Source organism: Fusarium mangiferae, assembly GCF_900044065.1.
Source record: "Fusarium mangiferae strain MRC7560 genome assembly, contig: FMAN_scaffold006, whole genome shotgun sequence".
Taxonomy (NCBI): domain Eukaryota; kingdom Fungi; phylum Ascomycota; class Sordariomycetes; order Hypocreales; family Nectriaceae; genus Fusarium; species Fusarium mangiferae.
The window spans coordinates 1074405-1098237 of record NW_024573926.1 but is presented as its reverse complement, the minus strand read 5'-3'; the positions used below and the strand labels follow the sequence as shown (position 1 = coordinate 1098237).

The following is a 23833-nucleotide window of genomic DNA, read 5'->3' as shown; positions in this document are numbered from 1 at the left end:
GTCGTATCACGGCATACTGCGATGTTATGAGTACTGGTTCTTGGGTTTCAGATGAATTTGTAGAAATTTAGATAATACATCTATCCATGCAATCCATAATCCACATTCCATCGCTCCTCTGCTAAACCGTAAAGACTCTTGACATAAAACAAAATGGACTATGCTGTGAAAACGCAAAGAGACAGCTTCTTATCTCGTACAGGAGGTATGTTCAGCCTGTATTTGACCAGGCGGGTGAGATGATCAGGATACTGTGGAGTGAGAGCGGCGGCAGTGTTGCCGCTTGAGCGTTTATCGAACAGGAGACCAAGGCATTGGGACGAGGATCCTTGACTTCATGCTCTGGATAAGAGGCACTGTCTTGTGGACTGTGTCGCTCCAGCCCTCGACCTGCCAGCTCTGTTCACGACGGCCTCGACGCTCCTCAAGGTTGGCAAACTGCCACAGATGGTGGACTGTATTGAGGTCGCCAATCTGAACGAACCAAGCACCAACGCCCTCCATAACCTCACGGCGGGCCTTGAGGCCTCGTCGCCAGTGTGTTTCCCACTCGAGCAGGTTGCCGGGGTGCAGTGTGTAAGAACGCAGCTCAAAGATGCCACCGAGCGATCGTGGGGGAGTGGTTGGCCAGAAGGAAAATTCTTGCATGAGAGAGACGTTCTTGGAGTTGATTAGGCCCTTTAGCTTGTTGTCGAAGTCGGCAAATTCGGGGTGGTGAGTAATTGAGTACCGGGACTGATGGTAACCTTCGTATTTTTGGTATTCCCAGATGTGGACTGTTACAATGGTTAGTAGTCAGAAAACATTGTGCAATTAATCATAACATACCGAAGGTGTCACAATCGCCGACTTCTGTCCTCCAGCTTCCGACCAGGTTCACCTTGTTCTCTGGGGCGTTCGCCATCTTAGGGTACCATTTCCCGACGAGATCGACATACTCGTCAACCTTCTCAGGCTTGACTTCGTGAAGAACGATCGAATGGACGTACTTGCCACGGGCAAGAACTTGACTGAAGCTTGCTTCGAGCTGAGCATCGAGCTCACGGCCCTCCTTGGTACCGTAAATGAGGTTCGTCAAAGGGCCTGCCTTACGGGTAGGCTCCGGCTCCTTCACCTCCTCAGAGCGTCCTACATGGTCATTCTGTGAGCCCTCGACCGACGCGTTGAAAGGGACGTTAGCAGACTGCGGGTGAGAGGGCAACGAACTGGCTTCTCGCTTCTTCTGTGCCTCGACCAGGTGATCGCGGAATTCCTTCTGCTTCTGACTGAACTTATCGACCTCTGCGTGTGTAGGGTTGACATCTCCCAGCGAAGGTGTGCGACCGTTAAGGATAGCAGTCGAGCTCAGAGCTCGCACGCCTGCGAGAGGAGTGACGGCAGCAGCGCGTGCAAATTGGCGACTGAGCATTTTGGGGATGGTTGGAGCTTAGAGCTTTGATTGAGGTGCGGTGAGTAATGGAGATGTAAAGTCTCGAGGTGGATGGGGCGCAATTGGTGTCTAATAAAGCTGACACTGGCGCGGGCGCGGGGAAATTGCGGGCGATCTTGCAGATGACAACAACGTTAAAACGTCAAACGTTGGAGTTGTGCGGTTGTAGATCTTGGAGGGACCGAGACGGACAGGGGAGATGCTGAAAGGAGAAAATACACCGAGGAAACGGAAGCAGAAGGTCAGATGCGGCTGGTGGCAATCAAATGCTGGTAGGGCACAGCAGAAGCGGGAAGGCAGGCGTTTAAGCGTCAAGGTGGTATCAAAGCACCTTTTGGTTGAGATTGCCCTGGCACTGGCAAACCCAAGGAGGAGGGCGAAGCGCGTGGACGATTGGGCAGCTTAGAGTTGGAGGGACGGAACGGCTTTCGGTTACACGCCCAGGAAATGTATAATTCACCCCGCACTTCTTGGGTGAGTTTTGGTTGCTTTCAACGACGAGTATGACGAGTACAGACTCTATGAGCCTTTGACCGAGAAACAAGGACAAAATAGAGTGATTTGATTGAGGGAAACAGGAGTGATGAGATCAGATGGTTTACAGTACGTACACTACCTTCTTAAAGCTGGAGCTTGGGGAACTATCTGATGATGTCACCCCAGCTTAGCGTCACGTGAAAAGCTTAGCGTTGTCAAAGAATGCGGGGTTCGGTTGGGCCTGCTGTTCCTCAGCTCTGGCAAGATACGTACCCATCTTACTCAGCAGCTCTCGAACTCTCTCTGCCTTAGCCTCAAGGCACACAGAAAACCATCCGGGCTCGGCTTCGGCAGAACCCGCTCGGAGCTGTGTCGTTCGGAAAAAGGCTCGTTCTGTAGCAATCTCAATCTTGAAGCGATACAGTCCATCAAACCGAACCTACCTCCCACGATACCCACGAAATCCGTCATCATGTCTTGGCTCGGTGTTCAACCCCTCAAGAAGTTCAACGCTCCCTTCTGTACGTGCAATTGCGACTCATCCATCTGCGCCTTCGTGAACGTGTCCCGCTGACTCCTCCAATAGTGAAGCCTTACTGGCCCTTCTTCGCTGCTGGTACGTGATATTGCGCAACCCATCCGACAAACCGATTCTTTCCCGATCGTATACCGCCGCGTCCAACTTCGATTGATCTTTTGATGAGTTTGGGACAACAATTGATTCTTGATATAGGTGTTGTCATTGCCTACGGCGTCAACTCCGCCCAGTCCGCCATGATGAACTGTACGACCCCCATAAGATGAGCACAGAGCGACGACTAATCAGAGATAACAGCTGCCGAGTGGAAGAACGACCCCCGCAACCCCAACGCCAAGTCTGGCGGTCACTAAGTTTGATGGGAAGGAATGGGATTTCGTCCAGCTAGCACGCATAACCAACCCGCGCGAACGCGAGGCCATGGTTCACGAGATGGAATTGTATCATAGAATCGAAAAAGGGGCTTAATTGACCTATACAACGATCATACGAAAGTTTCCCATGGACATGATTGCGAACGACGACTGCCCTCGAACTCCGGATGTCCGATTGTGTGGGAAGCAAGACCAATTTCATGTCCGGTTATGTGACATGTACAAACCCTTGACTCACTCTGAAATCTACCATCATGCTCCGTGGTTTATTTCTATTTTTGTGCAAGGAAGATGAACTATGGCCCAATACTCACCGCGACATACTGGCTGTCAGGCTCTTGTGGATGTAGCGGTCCATCATCATGGCCACATGATATCTCGTGTCTGTACTAACTTTGTGCCGTGGCTGCCTCTGTTTCATGCAGAAGCATCCAACTTCTTCCATAGACCTCTCAATATAATCCTCCGATGAGGAAACTTACGCGTAAAGGCGTCAAACTGGTGACAACATCTATACTGAATATGACTACCTAGATAGTTTCTTATGATAGACCTCAACTATCAGATGAAACTACACATTCAAGAGAACATGTCTGAAGGCCTTGATCAGCCAGCCATTGCTGGATTGTTGACAACGTTTGTGGTGGGGTCAAAGTGCTGTCATGTTGTGCAACGGCCCGACGCCCTTCGAGAGAGATTTCTCCCACTGACAAATCATAAGAGCTTCTTTCTACTAAAATTGCCATTATTACTCTCCACGCTCGACTCACACGGCCTACAACCTTATTATCAACACCGACTTAAGTCCGCTCTAACATCCCATCACTCCTCTATAGATGCGTTTTCTTCTTGGTATTTTTTCTGCTGCTAGACCAACTGTAACTACGATTAGACGAGCCTCATCTTTTACTTTTTCTTCATACAAAGTTTGCTTATCTACAATGACCGCTACAACAGTTCCCAAGCCGAATGGCAGTGGAAAACGTGAGGTCAAGATTCTCATGCTTCATGGTGAGTATTCATGGCGTTCATGCAAAGAGATGCAATGACTCTCGGTCATCTTTAGCATACCCTGGACTCACCCACAAGTCACTCACTGACATTTATCACCAGGCTTCACACAATCTGGCGCTCTATTCCGTGCCAAAACCCGTGCCTTGGAGAAGACACTAGTCAAATTACTCAACCCTATCTCACTTCTCCCTGTCTTCCTTTATGCCACTGGTCCCAACCGTCTAAGTCCAGAAGACATCCCTGGCTATCAACCCCATGAGGAACCTCAGGCAGAGGACTACCAACCCGATACCTGGGCATGGTTCCGCAAAGATGAAGCCACCGGTAACTATCGACTGTTCGACGAGGGCATGGCTACCGTTGGACAGGCCATTCGAGAGGCAGAGGGCATCGACGCAGTGTGCGGTTTCAGTCAAGGTGGTGCCATGGCCGCCCTTGTAGCAGCTGCTCTTGAGCCAGAACGCACTCTGCCTGAAGGAAAAGAGGGTGATTGGGCGAGAGACCTCAGAGAGTCAAACTCTGGTAAGGCTCTCAAGTTCGTCATTTCGTACTCTGGATTCTGGGCCACTCCAGGCTCCCTTCAGTTCTGCTATGAGCCCAAGATCAAGACTCCTTCATTACACTTCCTGGGTAGTCTTGACACAGTTGTTGACGAGAGTCGAAGCCGGGCTCTCACAGATCGTTGTCAAGACCCTCTTGTACTTGTTCACCCAGGAGGTCACCACGTACCCGTGTCCAAACAGTGGGCAGCGCCTCTGGCTGGCTTCATCAAGGAGCATAGTCAGGATAACGGGCCAAAAGCAGAGTTGTAATGAAAAATATTGTCAAGGGATGGTTTGTTACGACATTCTCATTGAGTTTTGGGGTAACACATATAGACTAAGACGCATACAAATAGATAGACTTGGTGAAATACACCAAATGCCATGTCATACATCCTCATCCCGAGGACTATCTAACCTGTATAATTACAGACAACCAGAACCATCATGAATTATTCGCCGCTCTATCCTGTACTTCAAGATCTTATTTCGCAGGCTGGATTCGTGCCATCATCTCCTCCTTGGTGATGAGATGATCAATTCTTTCCAATAGTCCCAGGAGACTCTTCATGTTGTGACTCCATTCGTTGAGGACATCGTCAGCATCTCTAGGCTTTGCGAAGCTCACAATTCGTGCGGGTCGGTCAATTTTGGCGTAGACAGTCTTGGAAGTTACAAGCTCACTGATGTACTTCTCTGTCTCGTCCTCGGCAAGATCAAGTAGCTGAGTCAGGCGGCTCATCTGGATGCGGGTATAGTACTTGGCAATAACTCGAACGTTGTGCTCAATCACTCGCTTTCGCAGATCTTGCCATCGCTGGTGAGCTTTGTCGTCCGAAGATTGACCTAGCTGGGCGTCAAAGACATCGGTACTGCAGAGGTGAGGGCCGAATCTCTTAGAAATCTCTGGCCATCGCATCAACTCATGAACAGTAAAGAGTCGCAGAAGCTCTGCTTCGGCTGGAACTTCGGAGTTGCGTGTATCTTTGTGGATTCGGTGGAGAAGATCGTGCTGTTCGTTGTCATAGGGAGCAAGGATGACAAAGTAGATGATGCGTTGCAGGACCTATGTTTAGGAGATTAGCAAAGCAGATCGATACTTCGGGGGCATTCAACGTACAGGCCGAAGCTTGGCTGGGTCTTCCTCGACTGCTTCTGTGTCCAGAACCTGCCGATAATGCTTGCACACATCCAGGTACTTCTCCTCGTGCTTGGCAAGAATAATCTGCTGCTCGTAGTAACGCAGCTTCAGATCAGTTGTGTCATCCTCCTTCTCTTCGGGTACCTCCTCGCCGCGGGCCTTCTTCTTTTCACGCTCCTTTTGCTCCTTCTCAAGCTGTTCGGCGGTCTTTTTAGGCTTGCGAGAAAGATAGCGGGTGCTGATCTTGCGACCTAGAATAGCAGCCTGTGTCCAGTCTCCGCTCTCAATGCAGAGCTCAACCTGCGCCAAAATAAACTCGGTCTTTTCCCGTCGATCCATGGAACCAAAGGTCTCGACTTGCAGCTCGCAAAGAATCTCGGTGGCTGACTTTAAATCACCCTGCTTCTTCTTAATGTCGGAAAGGATTTTGGTGACACGGGCTCGTTCGACTTCGACAAAGATCTTTCCCTCTGTTACTGTCCGCAGAGTCTCGATTACAGACAGTTTGGTCTTGAGGTCGGGAGTGTCGTCGAGGAAGCCCATGACGGTCTGGACCATCTTGGTGATGGCTTGCTTGAGCTGACTGTGCTTCTTGGACAAGACCAAGGTCTGGTCGTTCAACAAGCTCCAATCGCCCGCATTTTTGCATAGTGTTACGATTGCGATCAGGACTCGTGATGTGGACGCAAGATCAGAGGCCTAGTACTGGATTAGCGGCGAAGGTGAGTGAGCGGGCATGTACTAATACATACTTGTCGGGTTTGCTTCTCGAGCGCAGCAAGCTTCTCAATGGCGCCTTGGAGATTACCGGACTAAACAGAGCGTCAGGAAAAGCTCAATGTTGCTAGATCAAAGCTCAAAAACCTACCGCGGCCAGCTTCTCAGCTTCGGGTAGCTGCTGGTCAACCTCCTTCGAGAAGTCCTTCTCGGGCTTTAAAACTCCGTCAGACATGGTAGCGGTGATCGCAGTGTAGTCCCCTCAAGATTTGTGATTATCGGCCAAGGTTCGAATTGGAGGGTTCAGGTTCAGGGATTGTTGGTGTGTAATGTTGTTGCGATGAGTTCAAGGCCGTGGGGGCGTGTTTGGTTTAGTCCAAGCTGGTCGATTCAGTGACGAGGCTCACGCAAGAGGCTCCTGCCTGCCTGTCGCTAGGTCCCTACCAAGCGAAGTCAGCGAAGCCGGGCCTGGAATTTAGTGGGACCGATTCCGGACCGTCATCCAATTTCTGGGGCACGTGACCATCATCAATATGAATGTGCTGAGGTAATTTCACGACTCAGTCAAGCTTATTTCATGAGCTCTGAAAGTACTTTAAAGAGCTTACTGCTAGTGACTCTGCAGGTCCTCGGGAAATATGAGCCCCAAATTGGACGTTTGAGGGCATGTTCATTCTTCGCTTTAGGGTAACAGACTACATTGGTACTAACCTAACGGAAGCTTGCATGTACTCTATATTAATAACTGGAGGGAATATGAAGACGAATCTGCAATGAGGAAACTTTCTGATACCATAGAACACTAACATTGGCATGAATAAGTCATTACATCCTTTCAAATTTATATAGTGCCTTCAACTTCTGAACCCAACAAGCTCAAATTATAAGTCATCGTAGAAAGATGGTTTTGCAAAAAGAATTTTAAAGGTATGGCTATAGCTGTAGCTATATTCAGGAAAGAGTATCGTTACTTGAAAATGGCTTGAGCTTAGAATTTGCCAGTATCAATTACTAAGTTATTCTAAAAGCTTACCAGAACAACGTGTTACAAGCTTGATTCGTCACTAGGAGAGTAATGCTAACCTAGACTCAGATGTATTTTCCATGTCAATTGATAAAACCGGGGTCAAAGGGTTGCAATAAATATGAAATCACTTAAGCAATTCATAGTGGCAGGCTTGTTATCACGAATTAGCTGTTCTGTTGTCCAGAATGTGTGCAAGGAAGCAATCAAGGCCACTGGGCCAAAAACTTGACATACCAGCATCCAGAAGATATGCGAAACCTGTTCTTTCATTGCAATTAAGTTTGTGTTGAATTATTAAAGTGGGGGATTTCTAATTAAAAGGCTATGCCCGCAAATGATGTCCAAAACTGGGAAGCAGAGAAGTTACGATTTTCATGTATCAGGTTGCTCTCCAGAGTCCCTACAGCCTTCTTAAACGAAGAGAAATCATAATTACATGTTGTAGAATAGCTGTAAGTGCAATTAATCACCAAGAAGATATACGATTTCAAGAGGGTGCAATAGGTCCGAAGCTAGTCGCCTGGACATCAAAGTGTTTAGACGCCAGCTGCGGAGTACAACCTCAGCCTGGCTGGAGTCTGTATGGATCCAAACTCCTCACTCCAGTCAGCTACCAGGATGCTTGCTTCATCGGTGAAGTCTGATAGCAGCCAGAAGGGCGTTGGTAAGTGTAGCCTTATTAAGGACAAACTGAGAGAGTACGGGAAGTAATGCGTTTAGAACGACATGTCCCTTCAGCTTGGAGTAAACTTCCTATCATACCTGCCCCATTGGTGCTTTTATACAAGATACGATATGGGTCTATAGCTAAAATCAGTGAAGGTCTGTTGCATAAAGCCCCTTTTGTCCAACGGTATAGCTGCATTATCATGTTCTCTTGTACAGCGAATGCATCCTCAAGATCAAGTTTCAGCCTCGCTCTAGAGAGATATATTTCAAGACTGCCGGTATGTTCTTAACAATAATTGTAAATTTAGCTCAGAGATACCGCCTCGGACTATGATGATTATGTACACCTTACAATGTGGACCGAAATCACAGAATGTCAGTAATACACCTATACAGCCGGCAGCCAACACTATTTCTCAGCCTCGAAGTTGGTGGAAGCTTATAATTAAGCAATGCTCATGTAACACATTCTGGAGAAAGGGCCATAGTAGTTGAAGTATAGTAGGGTGAATATAGAACTGCTTCCAAAGTCGGAAAATGCGTAAACAGACTTATGTTACATGCATCATCTCCTGTAAAAGGTATAATTTCAGGCCTATCTGTCTGGGAGGTTCTTGAATCTTAACCCGGGTTGAAAAAACATACAACTAAGCAAGGTCTAGCAGGCTTTGATGGCATTGCATATCATCTCTGATCATGACTTTGCTTTCGCCACTAATTTAGAACTGATATAGGGAAATTATAATGAGGTTTAGAATATTCACTTTAATTAGCGTATTCAGAACTTGAAGTAGTCGGTTGCAAATATGGACGGGTTGGATACCTTGATCTTGAGGCTTTACGAGGTCCCGTATGGAAGCTAGGAAATGACAGGAAAGAGGACCCATTTTCATCCATAAAACATGCCTGTAATCCTACAAATAAACGAGTTCTGAATCAAAGGCCAATAATGCTCTACGGTCTTTGCCTTTGAGCTTTTTCAAAGGCTGTACTTTTCATTCTACCTCAGATTTCGTATTGGGATAAAATAGCAGGTCTATGAATCTAACAGGCGATATGAGAGTATAAGGGAGAAATAATAAGCCCAAGACATATGCTTCAGATCCCTGATATCTGTTTGAAGATCTGGTTACGAGTCACTACGAATCCGAGGCAATGAAAGCTCAGGGCGAAGTTATGATGATATTGCATCAAGAAGATTTCATTCAGACAGGAAATCATACCATCCTACTAACTTAGTCTCAGCTTGTGGTCCCAACGAAAGGGTTAAAGAACCTTTATTGAAAATAAGACAAACCAATCTTGAACTAACTTGATATGATGAGGTTGAATCTATAAGTCGGAGGAAGCTCGGGACAGGAGCTGAAGACGATGAAATTAAGCGATTGGTCCGTGCGCCATCGTCATTGTTGATCAACTTTCGCGCTCCGCATCATCAAGTGGAATCAAAACAATCCAAAGCCGCTTATGATACCCGGCGCATGACTAATTCAAGGACAAACATCCAGAACTTATGGCGACCAGCAACTTGACAAGCCACTGAAAACAGGACTGTACTGTAACCCATATTCGTATCAACAGCCTACCTCACGAGCAACCACCAGAAACTCCACGGTAGTCATCATGGCCGCCAGCAACCTCTCGACATACTCCGATTGCGTCTCTTCTCTCCGCACCTCCCTCAAATTCCTCGAATCATCCGTTGAGACTCTTGATAATGGCGTATCCGATTTTCCCCGTCTAGTCAATGTCCTCAAGACCGTCCGCGTAAGTCTCTCCACTCACCTTACGCTGCCTCTACTTACACCTCGTAGCACTATGAACTCATTCCGCAACCCACTCTCGCTGCAGCTGAAGCCTCATTACGTGACGAAATCGGACCATATATAGCTCTTCTCCTTGCCCGCGCAGACTCTCAGATCGAGCGTCAGGAGCGTCGCATTGAAACACTCAAAGCCCGCGCAGAGCTTCAGCAGGGTCGTTTGTCCCGCCCAGATGATGATTACGACGAATACGGTGGAAAGTCTAAGAAACAGAGAACCGGGAGTCGTAAGTTGACTGTAGAGGAGAAGCTCCGCGCGCGAGCAGTTCGGCAGCGCAAGGAGGCTCTGCGCTATGGTGTCGAGAGATTGGAGCTGGAGGTGTTGCAGAAGGAGAGGGAGCTCAGAAAGAGATTGGAGGGATGAGAAGCGAACCGGAAATGAAACCGCACTGAACGACAAACGGAGAAACAACTCAACAGAGGCAATATGGGGAAGGCCCTTTGATGCAACGAAACCTCCATTGCGAGACGTCGCACACATCAATGAGCAAGCCAGGTGGGATCGGCACCAGGCATATGCTGGCTCTTCAACCTATCGAACTATGCCAACCCTCCTCAGCGACAAATACGGAAACCAGCCGGAGGATTATACGCTGAGTTCATCTTGGCAAGTGTTTGGCTTTAACTTGAACACGACACAAGCCCCGTAACTGAGTATTGTCTAGACTCATGTAGGCTAGGTTGGACATGTTAGTGATACCCATTTTTCCAAATAACTGCTACGCGTTCCTGAGTAAAACCTTAACACCACATACATTGGTTTCCATGGTTCTTGGATGGCCCCGCCACTTGCAGATCCTAAATTTAGACTCAGCCCAAACTCACAATTGATCAACTCGGGGATTCAGCTTGCATTCCAATAATCATCGTGTTCACTAGGTCCAAGGGATACCTTATCCCCTGTCGTTGTAACTACAGCTTGCTTGGTACTGTTCATATCTGCACCTGGCCAACCCAGATCCATTGACAAAATACAACCCCTTCCACACAAAGCCCAGCCTGCTCGCAGGTCTACGAGCACGTTTCCTCGTGAACTCAGGCCCAAAGCCACATCGGGTCGTCGGGCATTATGCCACTTCGCCAGAGGGTGAGAAACCTGATTCGAATCAAATCTCGCGGGTTTCCCGAGGGTAATAGATAAAGCGAAGAACAACAATAAGTGAGGACAGTAGAAAAGAAGACATTCAAAGTGAAAAGAACAGCCTAGTTGCAGGCGCCGTGGTCCGAGGTATAACACAAGGGGGTTTTTCGTCCCAAATATACTCCATCCAACATATTTCCCATCCCAGTGCAGAAACCAAATCGCCGAGTCGTAACTCTAAAAACGTTAAAATGCGACAAACAATGAATGAGCAGCCCGTACGTGGGTCTGACGGTGTTCGACGGGCGATATATCGCAAATCGCCGAACGGGTATCCCAGGGAATCCATGCATGGATCGTTGCTCATAACAGGATGAGGTAGTTGCTGGGCGCAATACCCGTCTCGCCGCTCTCTTTGCGCGCTTGCCACCACCTTCCGCTAACATCCGACACTTCAAGGATCTCGTGCTTGGAGAATGAAATTTCATTGGCGTCATCCGGGTTGGCCTCGTAGCTGTAGATGGCCTTTGCCCTATAGGGATATTCAGTGGGTGGCACGACCTCGGTGTCGTTGCCGGGAGAGTTGTTTGGCTTGGCTTGCGGTGGTTGTTGTTGCATGACTGAGTTGGTGAAGCTTTGGGGAACTGCTGATCCGCGTGCTCCTCCGACTTGCGAGATACCTCCCACAGGCGATGGGTTCTCAAAACCATTAAGCTGAGCAGAAGTGTACATCTGAGGGGGCTGGACCGAGTTGGATGTCTCAGGGCGGCCACCGTAGGCGTTCATAGTAGATCGATGAATCGTAGTGGATTCTTTTGCGAGGGCGAATGAGTCAAGGAAAGCTCGAGGAGTTGAAGAGGGACTGGATCCAAAGTAAAACGTCCAAATGACCTAACTTGCTATTAGATTTATGCCTGAAGTCAATCTGGAATGCAACTCACAATAACCATAGCCAGCAGAATAAAGCCAGCAGAGGCAGCCTCACGGGCGCCGCTGTTAGAGTAAAGGAGCTGGTTAATTCCGGATGAAACAAGGACAATTCCGGCTGCGAGATAGCCAGTCACAGCAACGTGGTAGGTGTGAACTGCATCGCTTCCAATGACGACGAAGACGCCAACAATGAGGCATAGACAGTAGATACAGCTCCACCACACGAAAGTTGGGAAAGGGTCGTTCTTTGCAAGGTCCGCATCGCTATTTTGTTGTATCCGTCCAATAATACAAGAGACAAAGGTGATAAACCAGGCGAGCTGCAAAGGTCAATTAGTTGGAGGGCTGTGGCAGAGCGTGAGAGGAACGCACCGTGCTAATGGAGAGCGTGGCCAAGGCGAAGGGGTCGCCGAGGATGTTGCTCATCTGAATGCCCTTGCGCTGGCCATACATTCTTGAGTGATCCATTTTCTGAAGCGAGGGAGAGTTGAGAGAATACGATGGCATAAGGAGCAACGGTGTCGAACGAGCTGGCGATCGAGGCTGATGCTAGAGTGAGGGTACGCGCTTTCTTCGTTGATGATGGTCGGTTAACAAACAGGCGTAAGCAGAGTCGATTGCTACCGGAGCATTCGTCAGAAGATGAACGATGTTAAAGGCGAAGAGGCTGTGCTGGAATCGATGCAATTCGTTGCTGTGCTGTGCAGAGCCAAGCGAAGCGAAACAGTGTCGATCGTTTGCAGGATTTCGGTTGGCGTAAGACGAGTGGTAGGTCGCGACAGAGGAGGAAAGTCGAATGACAGGAAATACGTAGGTAATAATAAAAGATGGAAAAGAAAGGAGTGGAATGACCCAAGCCTGTGGTTGCGATAGAATATTACCTCAGGTGAGTGGATTCAGTGGGAGGAAAAGGAAGAAAAGAAGGAGAGGGCGGAAACGATTGAATTGAATTGAACGGACGGTTTGAAATGGGAAGAGAATGGACAGATTGGATGGATGAGCGGGATGCGTTGGTGAGAGAAGGGGGAAAATGCAGGGGGGCAGTCCAGTCCAGTTCAGTTCTAGACCAGGGACCTATTTCAACGGGCACACACAGAACCTTAGGTAGGTTCAGTACACGCGAGATAGTGGATATTGCGACGTGAACAAAGTTAGTTGCGAGGAGCCCAAGTCGGCAAAAGTGGTCGAGGAAATAAAATAACAATAACAATAGCCCGCTCGTGCAACTCGTGCAAGATACAGCACAAATGCGCGCGGCTGTAATGGGGAACAACAAGTGGCGGTTCTGTGCTGAATGAAAGCCACTGCCACCCCAATAAGTGCTGCACGGTAACCAGCCCGACCAGTAATGAGGTGCCGCCGTATGTAGCGTCGCAGCGGCAGACTGACGCGGTCACAGTCAGACGGGAAGGGCACAATTTCAGGGGAAGGGAGACAAGGGCAGTCTTGGCCCTTCCGGTTCGTATTAAGTCCGCGTGACGAAGTGAAGAGGGAGGTATATCAATCAATGATATGGAAATGAGTGAATTTGGTGGTTGTCAGGAAAAGAACTCGTCGACAGGAAAAGACGAGGAGATTCCGGGCAGGAACCGATGGAAAGCTAATATGGCCGTCCAGTGGGTGTCGCACAGGTTCAGGGCCTCAAATCCACGACCTACAGAGTTCCCCGGCTGTGGGAAATGAAAGGCAGACGACGGTTCCTAGTGCTCTGAGCAAATCAAATCTCGCCCTACCCTTGTTGAACGTGGCGCTTCGTCTGCTCGTTGGCTCGGGCCCAAGTTCTGGGATCTGGAGAAGCTGTCGTGGCCGTGACAGGGTGGATCTTGCGAAGAGGGAGAGAAGTCGGACAACTCTAGCAAGCCGAGTCCGTGGTTGGATTAGAGACGATAGAGAGCAGTTGTTTCGTTTCAATGTCTTGCTTGTGGGCGATGGTTTATTGGCATCGATATTCGTTCCAGTGCCTTCAATATTCGTCAAGATGAGAAATGGGAGCAGTCAAACCTGGTCCAGAGTGCAGGCAGCCTTCAACTTATCCTGGCACGTTCAGCTGCTATCACCCATCCAGGCTCTCGCAGGAATGGATGATACTGTGACTGTTGTCCAGTGAAGGTTAGAATACACACTGTCTTGGAAACCCCAACCTACCCCAGCCGACATCATCAAGTTGACGGCGCCCTGGACAGGAATCTACCTGACTCGTCTCAAAAGCAGTCAGCCCAGTCCAAACATACTGTGGCTGCAGAACACTTCGATCCACGGGAGCACCGTCCATGTGCTGATGCAAATTGACCTATTCTACCCCGTCTTGTTTGAGGTTCGACTAGGGTCAAGTCTAATGCGGGCTATTGGCTGGTTGTGAGGCCTTGACTCCATTGCGGCAGTTTCATCGATACCATCTGGCTAAGCACAGGGTCAGATTTCATGAATTCTGGGCATATCCAAGAGAAAATGCTGACAAGCTAAGAGGCAGATCAACTCAGCTCAGAGGAGGCTCGCGTGCGCCTTCTTAAAAGATGCAAGATATTGGACCTTTCTTATCATCGAGTGGCTGGTGTTTAACTCGAATAAAGCACTAATTTGAAACATTGACTACCTACGCTCTGCCTCGTGACAACCGTTCAAATGTGGTGGATTTTTTTGGGCCGTTTCAACATAGAAGTTGAACTTTCAATTCAATGTTGTCCAAGCGTCTTCTTCTCAAGAAGATCTAATATTTAATGCCTTGCAATTGCTTGCATCAGACCCCAGCGACAGCGGATCGTTCTAAACCAGTTCCGTTAGATCGGCACAGCTAATCGCTGCCGTTGCGGATCTGTCATCTTTTGTCGATGGACTTTGTCCTTTCATGAAAGCGTCACCGGTTGATTAGTTCAACCATTCAGTTTCCTTTTCTTGCTATAATCAAGTTGCAATGCCCTGCTACCTTAGTCCCTGATGTGATACTTGACTGATTCAAACCAGCAGCGCGCCACCTCAGGTATCTTCAATAACGTCAAACCTGAATCTTCAGGTCTGTCCTACACTTAAACCCTACTTGTGACCGGCTGCCTCACTTCCCGCCAAGGGCTCTGACAGGCCCAGTGTCTCGATTCATCCCGTGTTACTCAACTGTGTCGACGAAAACCCACCAAGGGCTTTTCTTTGAAACTTTAGCTGACCCCAGTCACGGGAGGGCATTTACCCCTGGAACCACCAAACTCAACGAACGATGAGCCGCACAGCCGCGGATTTTCCCTTCCGATCGATCTTCATGACGTTCAAGGTCTTACTTTTTCATGTCCATCGACGCGTGGCTTCTCTTTGTCTTAATGATCGGCTCTGCTACAGAGTAGATCGATTGATGACAGCGCAGCATTGTTTGTGGAGCTGCTCCATTTGACCAAAAAGCTTGGGCTGAGCCACAACGGTCGCGTTGGTGATCATCTGGACTTCTCTAGGACTAGTATTTGTCTATCAGGGCCAGTCATGGCCAAGGGTCCTGCGATATCTCTTGCTTTGAGGCTCATCGTATTTGTTGTATGGTAAAGTCTGGCGCCTACAAAATACTTACACGGTTTGCACTTGTTCCTTATTAGAGCCGATTACATCCAATGATATGAAACTAATTTAAACCACCTAAAGTAGCCTGCAGTTAGCGTCAGGTACGACTCAACAGGCTCAAAGCTTCATATGGATCCACGATCCACGATCCACTACCGAATATCCATCGTGAGTCGTAGCTTGACAGATACATGTACCAAGAAGCTGCGTAGTATACCTAGCCTAGTGTTCGTAAGCTGAATGACACGAGAACATGGTAGACAGGAACTCCAAGCTGGCAATGCCAAAATCCGAGGTTTCCCAAACACACCTGTCACACGGGCTCAAGCTGTTTTCCGCCTTTGACAGTCTTGGTAGCGATGATCGTTAGAAGCCTCACAAAGGATGACGTATGAAATGGCTGTCAAACCAATCGCAAGTCTGTGGGCTGTTTCGGTAGAGCAGCTAGAACACATATCTACAAACCTGGAATTCGTTCGAGTTAGAAGACATGTATCATGTCCAAGTGGCGAAACCTCAAGTTCTTTCTTCACCCTCATCCTGTCACTGTGTAGTTCTACATCATCAAAATGCTCTAATGAAGGCCACCACCCGAAATCTCATGTAGTATCACGATTGTCCAAAGGCAGGCTGGTTCAAATACTGCTATTTATCAATTCCGCCACGTGACAGCAAAGCAATATTGAAACACTTTGTAGGGTATTTGCGACGCGGCACTGAGCTCTCATTAGTGGGCAATTAAAAATACTGAAGTTCACCAAGATGTGTATATCTAGGATCTGGATCGTCTTGCACATAAAGCTTCAAAGAGGTCTGATCACGGCGATGGCGACGGACGTGGGCACCAAGTCGGCGTACCAACTTCTGAAACAATCCTCCTACACGTCCTTGATGGCATTTGCTATCTGCTCGGGCACAAAGACAGTCTTCCATTCATTAGGTACCGAGAACAAAGAATAGTTTCAATGTGATGGCTACGAAAGCGGTCGCCAGGACATCCTGGAAGTGGACTACTGCGAAATTAAAGCAAAATGTCGTTGCATTATACAGGAAATGGGCATAAGATTGCCATGTTCATGACAACTGGTCTCGTCCAAGGTTGGTATTGGTATAATTAAAGCGTGGAACTCCCAAGGACGGTTTCATGGCCCATCACAGTACATTCATTGCAAAGCGCGAGGAGATCAAGATTTGATATCCTCCTACCGAGATGTCAAGTGCAAATAATGAGTTAATATAGTTCGGCCTCACGTGTAATCATGTCCCCCACAGCTCCGTGACAGACTAGCTTTGAAAAAGAGGTCAACAAAAACAAATAGCTAATATTTGATTTACCAATATTGAACTCCAATACACTGTTGAGTGGATGTATTGGGTCACTAGGGCAGGTTGTAGGTATGCGCTGTATATAGTTTTGCCCAGAACCACCTAACAGATCTGAATCAACCAATTCCTTAATTTCAAGGGTATCTTTGAACATGTTTTCATAGCTCTTCTTCAGCCTCCAACTCTCGCTCTGCCCTCCTCACCTGGCGCTCAACATCCTTCACTCGAGACTCGAGACTGGCCATCGCTTTCGAGTTACTAAGGATGCCTGTTTCATACCAGGAACGAACTGCGATCTCGCTCCTTTGTCGAAGGTCTGCCATCTCAGTAGCTTGTGCGATTTGGGTTGCTTCGATTGCTTTCATTCTATCCTGCAATGCCACAAGCGCTGCGCTATCCGCAGGATCTGGAATCGGACTGTCTTTGATCGCGGTAAGGGACGAGAGAGTCGCAGGAAAGGCGGACGCTGAGGCTAGAACAATGGATTGGAGTGCATCGATGTCCAGCTGCGATGGTGGCTCTGATGGGTCGGACGAATGAAAGAAATCGGGGTGAGCTCTGTCTAACAGGGGTTCAGTATGGATTGAAACTTCAAGATAAATATGCCTGATACGTACAGATCCTCATGAGCTCGTGGTAAACGCGGACATCGGACAGGAGCATCGAGAAACGTCGCTCGAGCTTGTTGAGCTGGCTGGCCGCCGACTGGTCTTGGGCCAGCGCAGGTGATTGGTTCTGGCCATAGAGGAGATGCTCGATTCGGAGAAGCCGTGATTCCAATAGATCGAGCGTAGAAAGAGTTGTTTCGTCCATATTGGTGGCCATCGTGACAGCGAGCGCCTGGGACAAACGAAGTATCCGTACTTTGTTGCTACGCTAGAAGAATGACGGATGTGGAGTCAGGAGGACAGATGGATGGATCCATTGTCATGAACTTGTGAGACCTGGAGAGTGAATCATGGTCTTTGTTGGCACATATTTTGCTCAGAGAATATAAGAAGAATGGAAAATCACATTGTTGAGATTTGATAGTCAATCTACTAATGCAAGATATGCAAACTTGTTAAATGATAAGCCACTACTCTTTATCATGAGGTCGTTGCAGAAGTATGAGTTATGCTATACGTCTCATGTCCCTGGAAAGCCCTGAAGCTATTCCCCAGATTAGGATCATGGCTTGTCAGAAAGTCCGATGATTCGCCAAATCACGATCTTGGCGCGCGCTCATTGGACGTGCGGGTTCGGCATAACACTCCGTTTATTTCAACTTGGATCGCAGGACCTTGTCAGGAATTCGTGTCTCCTGATTGCTTCTTCTTCCTCCTGCATCTCAATCACCCACAACAACCTCGTTGGCACTTTGCTCGTGACTCACCGTTTTGGTCTGTTGTGGTCGGACGGTAGTGTTGAACTGTTTGTTCGCCAGGGGCCTTGTGCCGCGGACGGTGCAGTATCAGCCAGCGGGTTGACGCAATAAGGTCTAGGGCTGCTGGCCTACCAGCCTTTCCGCCTCGTGCCTAGTCAGCACCTCAATCGGATCCTAATCCGAGGAACGCATCGATAACGAACATACATACCTCCGACACCTACAACTCTACATTACAGGAAACTGGCGCACAACCCGAATACAGCCAGCTTTGCCCCTCGCGATCGCGCCGAATCCTCGACGACTCTATACGCCTTATCGCCGTGTAATGACGAACTACTCTACAATATCTGATGGAAACGCTTCTTTATTTAGAAGTGCTGGCGACATGTCAAGGTGAGGAGACCTCGCCTGCCGACATCGGTTAAGGAAACATCATCGCTGACGAATGCTTTCTTAGACCTCGACGTCGCGGTCATAAGGATGGCGGCCATGGAGGCCAAGCCACTACGATCAGCAGTGTCGTAAACCTGCTAAATACAAGTACGTTCGACACAGTCTTTCTCTTTGGGCGCCTGCTGACAGAGGATGCGCAGTTGTTGGAGCTGGCACTCTTGCCATGCCCTCAGTTATGTCACATATGGGTATCATGTTGGGAGTGGTGCTGATACTGTGGTCTGGATTGACGGCCGCTTTCGGTCTTTACCTACAATCTCGATGCGCTCGATATCTCGACCGAGGAACCTCTTCTTTCTTCGCCCTATCGCAAATCACCTATCCCAACGCCGCCGTTATATTCGATGCTGCGATTGCGATCAAGTGCTTCGGAGTTGGCGTATCTTACATGATTATCATTGGAGACCTTATGCCTGGTGTGGTATTGGGCTTCCTTAGCAACGCTAATAGCGCTCCGTATCTGGTCGACCGGAACTTTTGGATCACCGCGTTCATGCTTATTATCATTCCTCTAAGCTTTTTGAGGAGGCTGGACTCACTGAAGTACACTAGCATTGTTGCGCTGGTCTCCATCGGATATCTAATTGTCTTGGTGATCTATCACTTTGCATCCGACAAGCACGCCGACCCTGGTAGTATCAGAGTGATCCAGTGGGGCGGAGCCATCGAGACATTGAGCGCTCTACCAGTCGTTGTGTTTGCATATACTTGCCATCAAAACGTATGTCAAATTTCTGCAAGTTCATGATCCAGCTAACACAGTTAGATGTTCTCCATTCTCAACGAGTTGAAGGATAACTCACCATCAAGCATTATTGGAGTTGTTAGCACAAGCATTGGCTCTGCTGCGTCAATTTATATTGTCGTGGCTATTACCGGTTACCTCACATTTGGCAATGCTGTTGTGGGAAACATAGTCTCAATGTGTAAGTTTCGACCCCTCCCCACACTTGCATAAGCTCACCAAGGCAGATCCTACTGGAGCTGCTTCAACAATCGGAAAAGCCGCTATTGTTGTACTAGTCACCTTCTCCGTTCCATTGCAGGTTCACCCATGCCGAGCTTCACTAGATGCTGTATTGAAATGGCGACCGAACCGCAACTCGTCAAACAACGGACGAACCGCAGCACCATTACTCCCAGCATCCCCGGCCGGGGATCATGGAAGCACTGCCCCGATGTCTGACCTCCGGTTTGCTGTGATCACTACTTTCATTCTCACCTTCGCTTATATGACTGCTCTCTCAGTTACTAGTCTTGATCGTGTCCTGGCCTTCGTTGGCAGCACCGGGTCAACTTCTATTAGCTTTATTCTCCCTGGTCTATTTTACTACAAGATCAGTAACCCAGATAGCATACACCACCAACGACTGGCTAAGGAAGACGATGATATGGATGAGGACACACCTACCTCAGACGTTGAGGAATCCGCTGCACTGGCTCAGAGCACAACTAGTGTTCGCAGTGGTGTGAGCATCGCTAGCAATGCCAGCACCCGCAGCAACCGAAACTCGTGGCGTTGGAGACGCAAGTGGCGATGGGATCTCGAGCACATTGAACATCACCATCTGCGTAGACTCGCCCTCGCACTGGCGATATACGGATCCGTCGTCATGACCGTGTGTCTTGTTCTGAACATTTTCTTTGCTGTCACTCATTAATTGTATCATTTTCTCTTACGGCCTCATGGATGACAAATGTTGGATACAGGCGTTGTTAGAAGGGGCACATGATGAGTTTTCCAGCGTCTCAACTTCAATAGATGGCTTAAACTTAGTTAGACAAGGTATTGTAGCGCTTCAATACAATTACAATAGCGAAAAAAAGATGGATTGGCCGTCGTGATGTGCACCCTTCCAACAAATATCAGACAGACTTCTCTAGTTGCTGGACAGGTCTTTGATCCGAGAACCTGTGCAAGCCCCAATATTTCTTGATGTGGCTCTTGGTTTTTTGACTCCCATCTGACTGAACTTCGTGATGTCGTCCTGGAACCAACGCCCATCGATGCCTTTTCGTACATATCATGCAACCCCCGAGCCACTCATCGAATTCTGACCTTCTCTTGGTCTATGACACCCTTTGTGTTGTCTTGTTTGGGGCCAAATTGCTTCTTTGGTAGAATACCCACCATAGAAAGTAACCTCCAGGCTGTGTCTGTGGGCTGTGCACCAACACCGATCCAGTATCTCGCGCGTTGACTATCGAGCTTGATATCCTTATGAAGCTTTCCGGATGTGTCGTAAGGGTCGGGTTTAGGAATTGGGTCGTATGTGCCAATGACCTCCAGCGGGCGAGAGTTACGAGCCGTCCTAAATACCTGTTAATGATGCGCTCATTTGTAACATATATCACGGGCTGACGGACCGGGCGTGGGCAATGACAATATTATAGAAGGGTTGGTTTCGACGCCCAAACCGGGCGAGGCGGATCTTGACAACCATGGCGGCGATATGGGGGACTTGAGGACCACGAACTACAGCAATTACCAAGTTGTTGCTGCTATTCTGAAGGTTGTCAAACTCGACACGGAGCCGGGGGCTATTTTCGCCGATGTGGCTTGCATCATACGGAAAGTGGTGGGTCGACCGGGAATAGTGTGGCTACCTAGGCACCTATCCACATGGAGTTCCAACGGCGGCTGATGAAGCAGCTCTTGCCGAGTGATGTCAGTCCGTGACTTCCTGGACATTTCAACCATTCCTGACTGACGACATTTTCGAGTTCACCCAACTTTTCCATCTCTCAGACCCATACGGAATCTAGTTTCCGCTGAGACTTTTGCGAGGATTCATCGATCATTATCAAAAACCCAATATTCAAAGGCATTATGGCGATCAAGGCAAGTCATAAGTACTCTCATTGCCTTCTACATTCATTCACTGACCGTTTCAGACCCTCGGAGCCAAGGCTGCTGCTGCTCTTGATCAGGAGCTCATGAGCACTGGAGCGTTCTCTATTGATCAGCTCATGGAGCTCGCTGGGCTTGCTGTTTCTCAAGCTGGTTAGTGATTTTACCTCACTTGAGCCCCCTAAGATTTCACTTTGGTCTCACAAAGCCCATGCCATTTCTCATGACGATGAACTGCTAACATAATAAGTCTACCGCCTCCAGCCTCTCGAGAGTGGCCGCAGGATCCTTGTTGCCTGTGGTCCTGGAAACAACGGTTGGTGTTTTCTGCTTACCTGCTTATAAAAAGAATGCTCACTAACAGCATCAGGTGGTGACGGGCTAGTCGCTGCTCGCCATCTTCGTCAGTATGGATACAGCCCGAGCGTCTTCTATCCCAAACGAAGCAAGAATGATCTCTATCAAGTAGGTTTACCAAGAAAACCCGGGTTCACTGTTTTTTCACCACGAAAGTCGCATGACGTTTTGTTCGTAACATTGCTGCGATATTGCAGCTATGTGCTTCTCACAATTATTTTGTCGGTTTTCTACCAGTACTGCGGGAATCGTTGAATGGTAACAACCGGTGCACCGGAAAATCGGTGTACCCAGCCTTTCAAACACGTCTCGTCTCGATTCCATATCCGAAAGCTGAATAGTTGCTGATACTGCTCCCAGCGACTCGCAAAACAACTTGAAGACCTTGACGTCCCTTTCGTCGACGACTTCCCCTTGGCGCTGAACTCGACGGATCATGTTGTCGACGCGATATTCGGTTTGTACTTGTACTTTTTCGATAGCGACAATCTTTGACCGTTCAACTAGGTTTCAGCTTTTCAGGAGAAGTTCGAGAACCATTTCCTGCCGTGATTCAAGCTCTTCAGGACACAAAGCTGCCAGTCACAGCAGTTGATGCTCCTTCATCTTGGGATATCGAAGATGGCCCACCAAAGTCGGGACTCGGCAGTTCCTTCATGCCTACAGCACTCATTAGCCTAACGGCACCAAAGCCACTTGTGAAGCATTTCCGAGGTCGACACTTTGTTGGTGGGCGGTACGTACCAGTCAATAACGCTGTCTCAAGGCAACTAACCTCCAGCATAGGTTTGTGACTCCATCCATCGCAAAGAAATATGACTTCGAGGTCCCCGAGTACAAAGGAGTCGACCAAGTCGTGGAGGTTGAGGTAACTGGACAGAAGCTCTGAGAGACATGGTTGGGATGATGGCGGATCGGAAAGAGGAAGTATACAGTAACTACCCCTTGTTCGAGATTTTGAATATATAACAGGCGTTTTACATGACCCGACAGCCTCCTCTCAGACTATTCGGACAAACTGGGCTTGGACACTGTCCGTCACGCATACCATTCCGGAGGAAAAGCAGGCCTTGTGGGCATACAAGCAATGGCGGATGGAAGAAGTGACAGAATTCAACATAAACCAGATAATCTTTCCCGCAGACGTGGCATGCAGCCGAATGCTGCGTGCACATTTATCGTGAACTCGAGCTTGTTCTTAAAGTTCGAGTAGTTGATGATCGAAGTCGACGATTGAGAAAGGGGAGGCTCGCACGAACGACATGGACAACGATGTTGAAACGTTGAAGATGGCGCATGAATGTGTAAGTAGGGACAAGTTGACAATTACCACAGACAAAAGATACTGGTGATCAATTCTCAGGAGTCGTTGCAAAATAACTTTCTGGCAGTAACTGGATAGGGCTGATATAAAGAGTGTGGCGTCGAAACAAACGTGCCGTCTAACAAAGTACAGTACTGTGAAGACGTGGTTGCCACCGAGGCCCAGTGTGTCCGGTATATCCAGGGGGGCTTCAGGGGGTTACAGGTACCCAACCGGAGCTTAAAAAGGCGAGAAGACGAGTCCACGTCAGTTTGGTTGTCTCGGCCCCGGGCGACGTTACCTGGAGCGCTCGTGGCAAAAGAGGGACATGGTGACGAGCGGATGGTACCGCACGAAATAGAAAAGGGAACAAGAGCATGCGACCACGAGGCATTTTGAAGAAGGAGATATTAAAATCCTGTGCGTCCGCCGAGCAGCGACTTTTGGTGGAAAACACTACCTTACCTTTACGCTTGTCTGATGAGCACCGTCAAGCACCCGGAGCTTTTGCTCCTTGACCCGCACGGTAGGCGGGGGGCGGTAATGCAGCGCTTACCAAACGTACTGTATGGATAAACGAACCTCAAACAGGGCCCACCTTTCTTACATGAGAGCACGAGTTTCTTCATGAACCAACTCGAAGGATACATATCCATGACTTGACTCGCGATCCCCATTCACGTTTATTGGAATCGATTTTGGAACTGACGCTGGCGCTGGTGCTGACACTGAGATCGGCCGACCGACTGAACGGAACCGCTGATGCGCCCAGCCTGAAAGATCGGACGTGTCTCTCCGTCACACTCGCGCCATCGATTCGCAACTGGAGACATCCATTCTAGGACAGCACAAGGCTCCAGAAAAACCCAGCGC

The 23833-nt window shown here is 48.6% G+C and overlaps 10 protein-coding genes across 10 annotated transcripts; 5 read left to right on the top strand and 5 right to left on the bottom strand.

Moving 5' to 3' along the window:
- Nucleotides 1-291: 291 nt before the first annotated feature.
- On the bottom strand, nt 292-1408 carry FMAN_03083 (uncharacterized protein; the record flags this gene model as incomplete). The annotated part of the gene is made up of 2 exons (XM_041831856.1): nt 292-776; nt 829-1408. 2 exons carry the CDS (start codon nt 1406-1408, stop codon nt 292-294), a joined length of 1065 nt encoding a protein of 354 aa, XP_041682377.1.
- A 970-nt stretch (nt 1409-2378) lies between these two features.
- On the top strand, nt 2379-2797 carry FMAN_03082 (uncharacterized protein; the record flags this gene model as incomplete). Its single annotated transcript, XM_041831855.1, has 4 exons — nt 2379-2427; nt 2493-2522; nt 2640-2690; nt 2742-2797. The coding sequence occupies 4 exons, from the start codon at nt 2379-2381 to the stop codon at nt 2795-2797; spliced, it is 186 nt and encodes a 61-aa protein (XP_041682376.1).
- A 962-nt stretch (nt 2798-3759) lies between these two features.
- FMAN_03081 (uncharacterized protein) lies at nt 3760-4644 on the top strand (the record flags this gene model as incomplete). The annotated part of the gene is made up of 2 exons (XM_041831854.1): nt 3760-3829; nt 3932-4644. 2 exons carry the CDS (start codon nt 3760-3762, stop codon nt 4642-4644), a joined length of 783 nt encoding a protein of 260 aa, XP_041682375.1.
- Nucleotides 4645-4858: 214 nt separating this feature from the next.
- FMAN_03080 (uncharacterized protein) lies at nt 4859-6467 on the bottom strand (the record flags this gene model as incomplete). The annotated part of the gene is made up of 4 exons (XM_041831852.1): nt 4859-5440; nt 5495-6214; nt 6268-6327; nt 6384-6467. 4 exons carry the CDS (start codon nt 6465-6467, stop codon nt 4859-4861), a joined length of 1446 nt encoding a protein of 481 aa, XP_041682374.1.
- Nucleotides 6468-9551: 3084 nt separating this feature from the next.
- FMAN_03079 (uncharacterized protein) lies at nt 9552-10114 on the top strand (the record flags this gene model as incomplete). The annotated part of the gene is made up of 2 exons (XM_041831851.1): nt 9552-9695; nt 9743-10114. 2 exons carry the CDS (start codon nt 9552-9554, stop codon nt 10112-10114), a joined length of 516 nt encoding a protein of 171 aa, XP_041682373.1.
- Nucleotides 10115-11194: 1080 nt separating this feature from the next.
- FMAN_03078 (uncharacterized protein) lies at nt 11195-12214 on the bottom strand (the record flags this gene model as incomplete). The annotated part of the gene is made up of 3 exons (XM_041831850.1): nt 11195-11722; nt 11773-12081; nt 12134-12214. 3 exons carry the CDS (start codon nt 12212-12214, stop codon nt 11195-11197), a joined length of 918 nt encoding a protein of 305 aa, XP_041682372.1.
- Nucleotides 12215-16785: 4571 nt separating this feature from the next.
- FMAN_03077 (putative RO-10 protein, required for nuclear distribution) lies at nt 16786-17452 on the bottom strand (the record flags this gene model as incomplete). The annotated part of the gene is made up of 2 exons (XM_041831849.1): nt 16786-17189; nt 17245-17452. The coding sequence occupies 2 exons, from the start codon at nt 17450-17452 to the stop codon at nt 16786-16788; spliced, it is 612 nt and encodes a 203-aa protein (XP_041682371.1).
- A 929-nt stretch (nt 17453-18381) lies between these two features.
- FMAN_03076 (putative AVT6-involved in amino acid efflux from the vacuole) lies at nt 18382-20110 on the top strand (the record flags this gene model as incomplete). Its single annotated transcript, XM_041831848.1, has 5 exons — nt 18382-18389; nt 18454-18536; nt 18590-19170; nt 19216-19375; nt 19422-20110. The coding sequence occupies 5 exons, from the start codon at nt 18382-18384 to the stop codon at nt 20108-20110; spliced, it is 1521 nt and encodes a 506-aa protein (XP_041682370.1).
- Nucleotides 20111-20493: 383 nt separating this feature from the next.
- FMAN_03075 (putative ribosomal protein S16, mitochondrial) lies at nt 20494-20893 on the bottom strand (the record flags this gene model as incomplete). The annotated part of the gene is made up of 2 exons (XM_041831847.1): nt 20494-20761; nt 20817-20893. The coding sequence occupies 2 exons, from the start codon at nt 20891-20893 to the stop codon at nt 20494-20496; spliced, it is 345 nt and encodes a 114-aa protein (XP_041682369.1).
- A 386-nt stretch (nt 20894-21279) lies between these two features.
- Nucleotides 21280-22546, top strand: FMAN_03074 (uncharacterized protein; the record flags this gene model as incomplete). The annotated part of the gene is made up of 7 exons (XM_041831846.1): nt 21280-21291; nt 21345-21453; nt 21551-21616; nt 21671-21765; nt 22018-22114; nt 22165-22393; nt 22444-22546. The coding sequence occupies 7 exons, from the start codon at nt 21280-21282 to the stop codon at nt 22544-22546; spliced, it is 711 nt and encodes a 236-aa protein (XP_041682368.1).
- Nucleotides 22547-23833: the final 1287 nt, after the last annotated feature.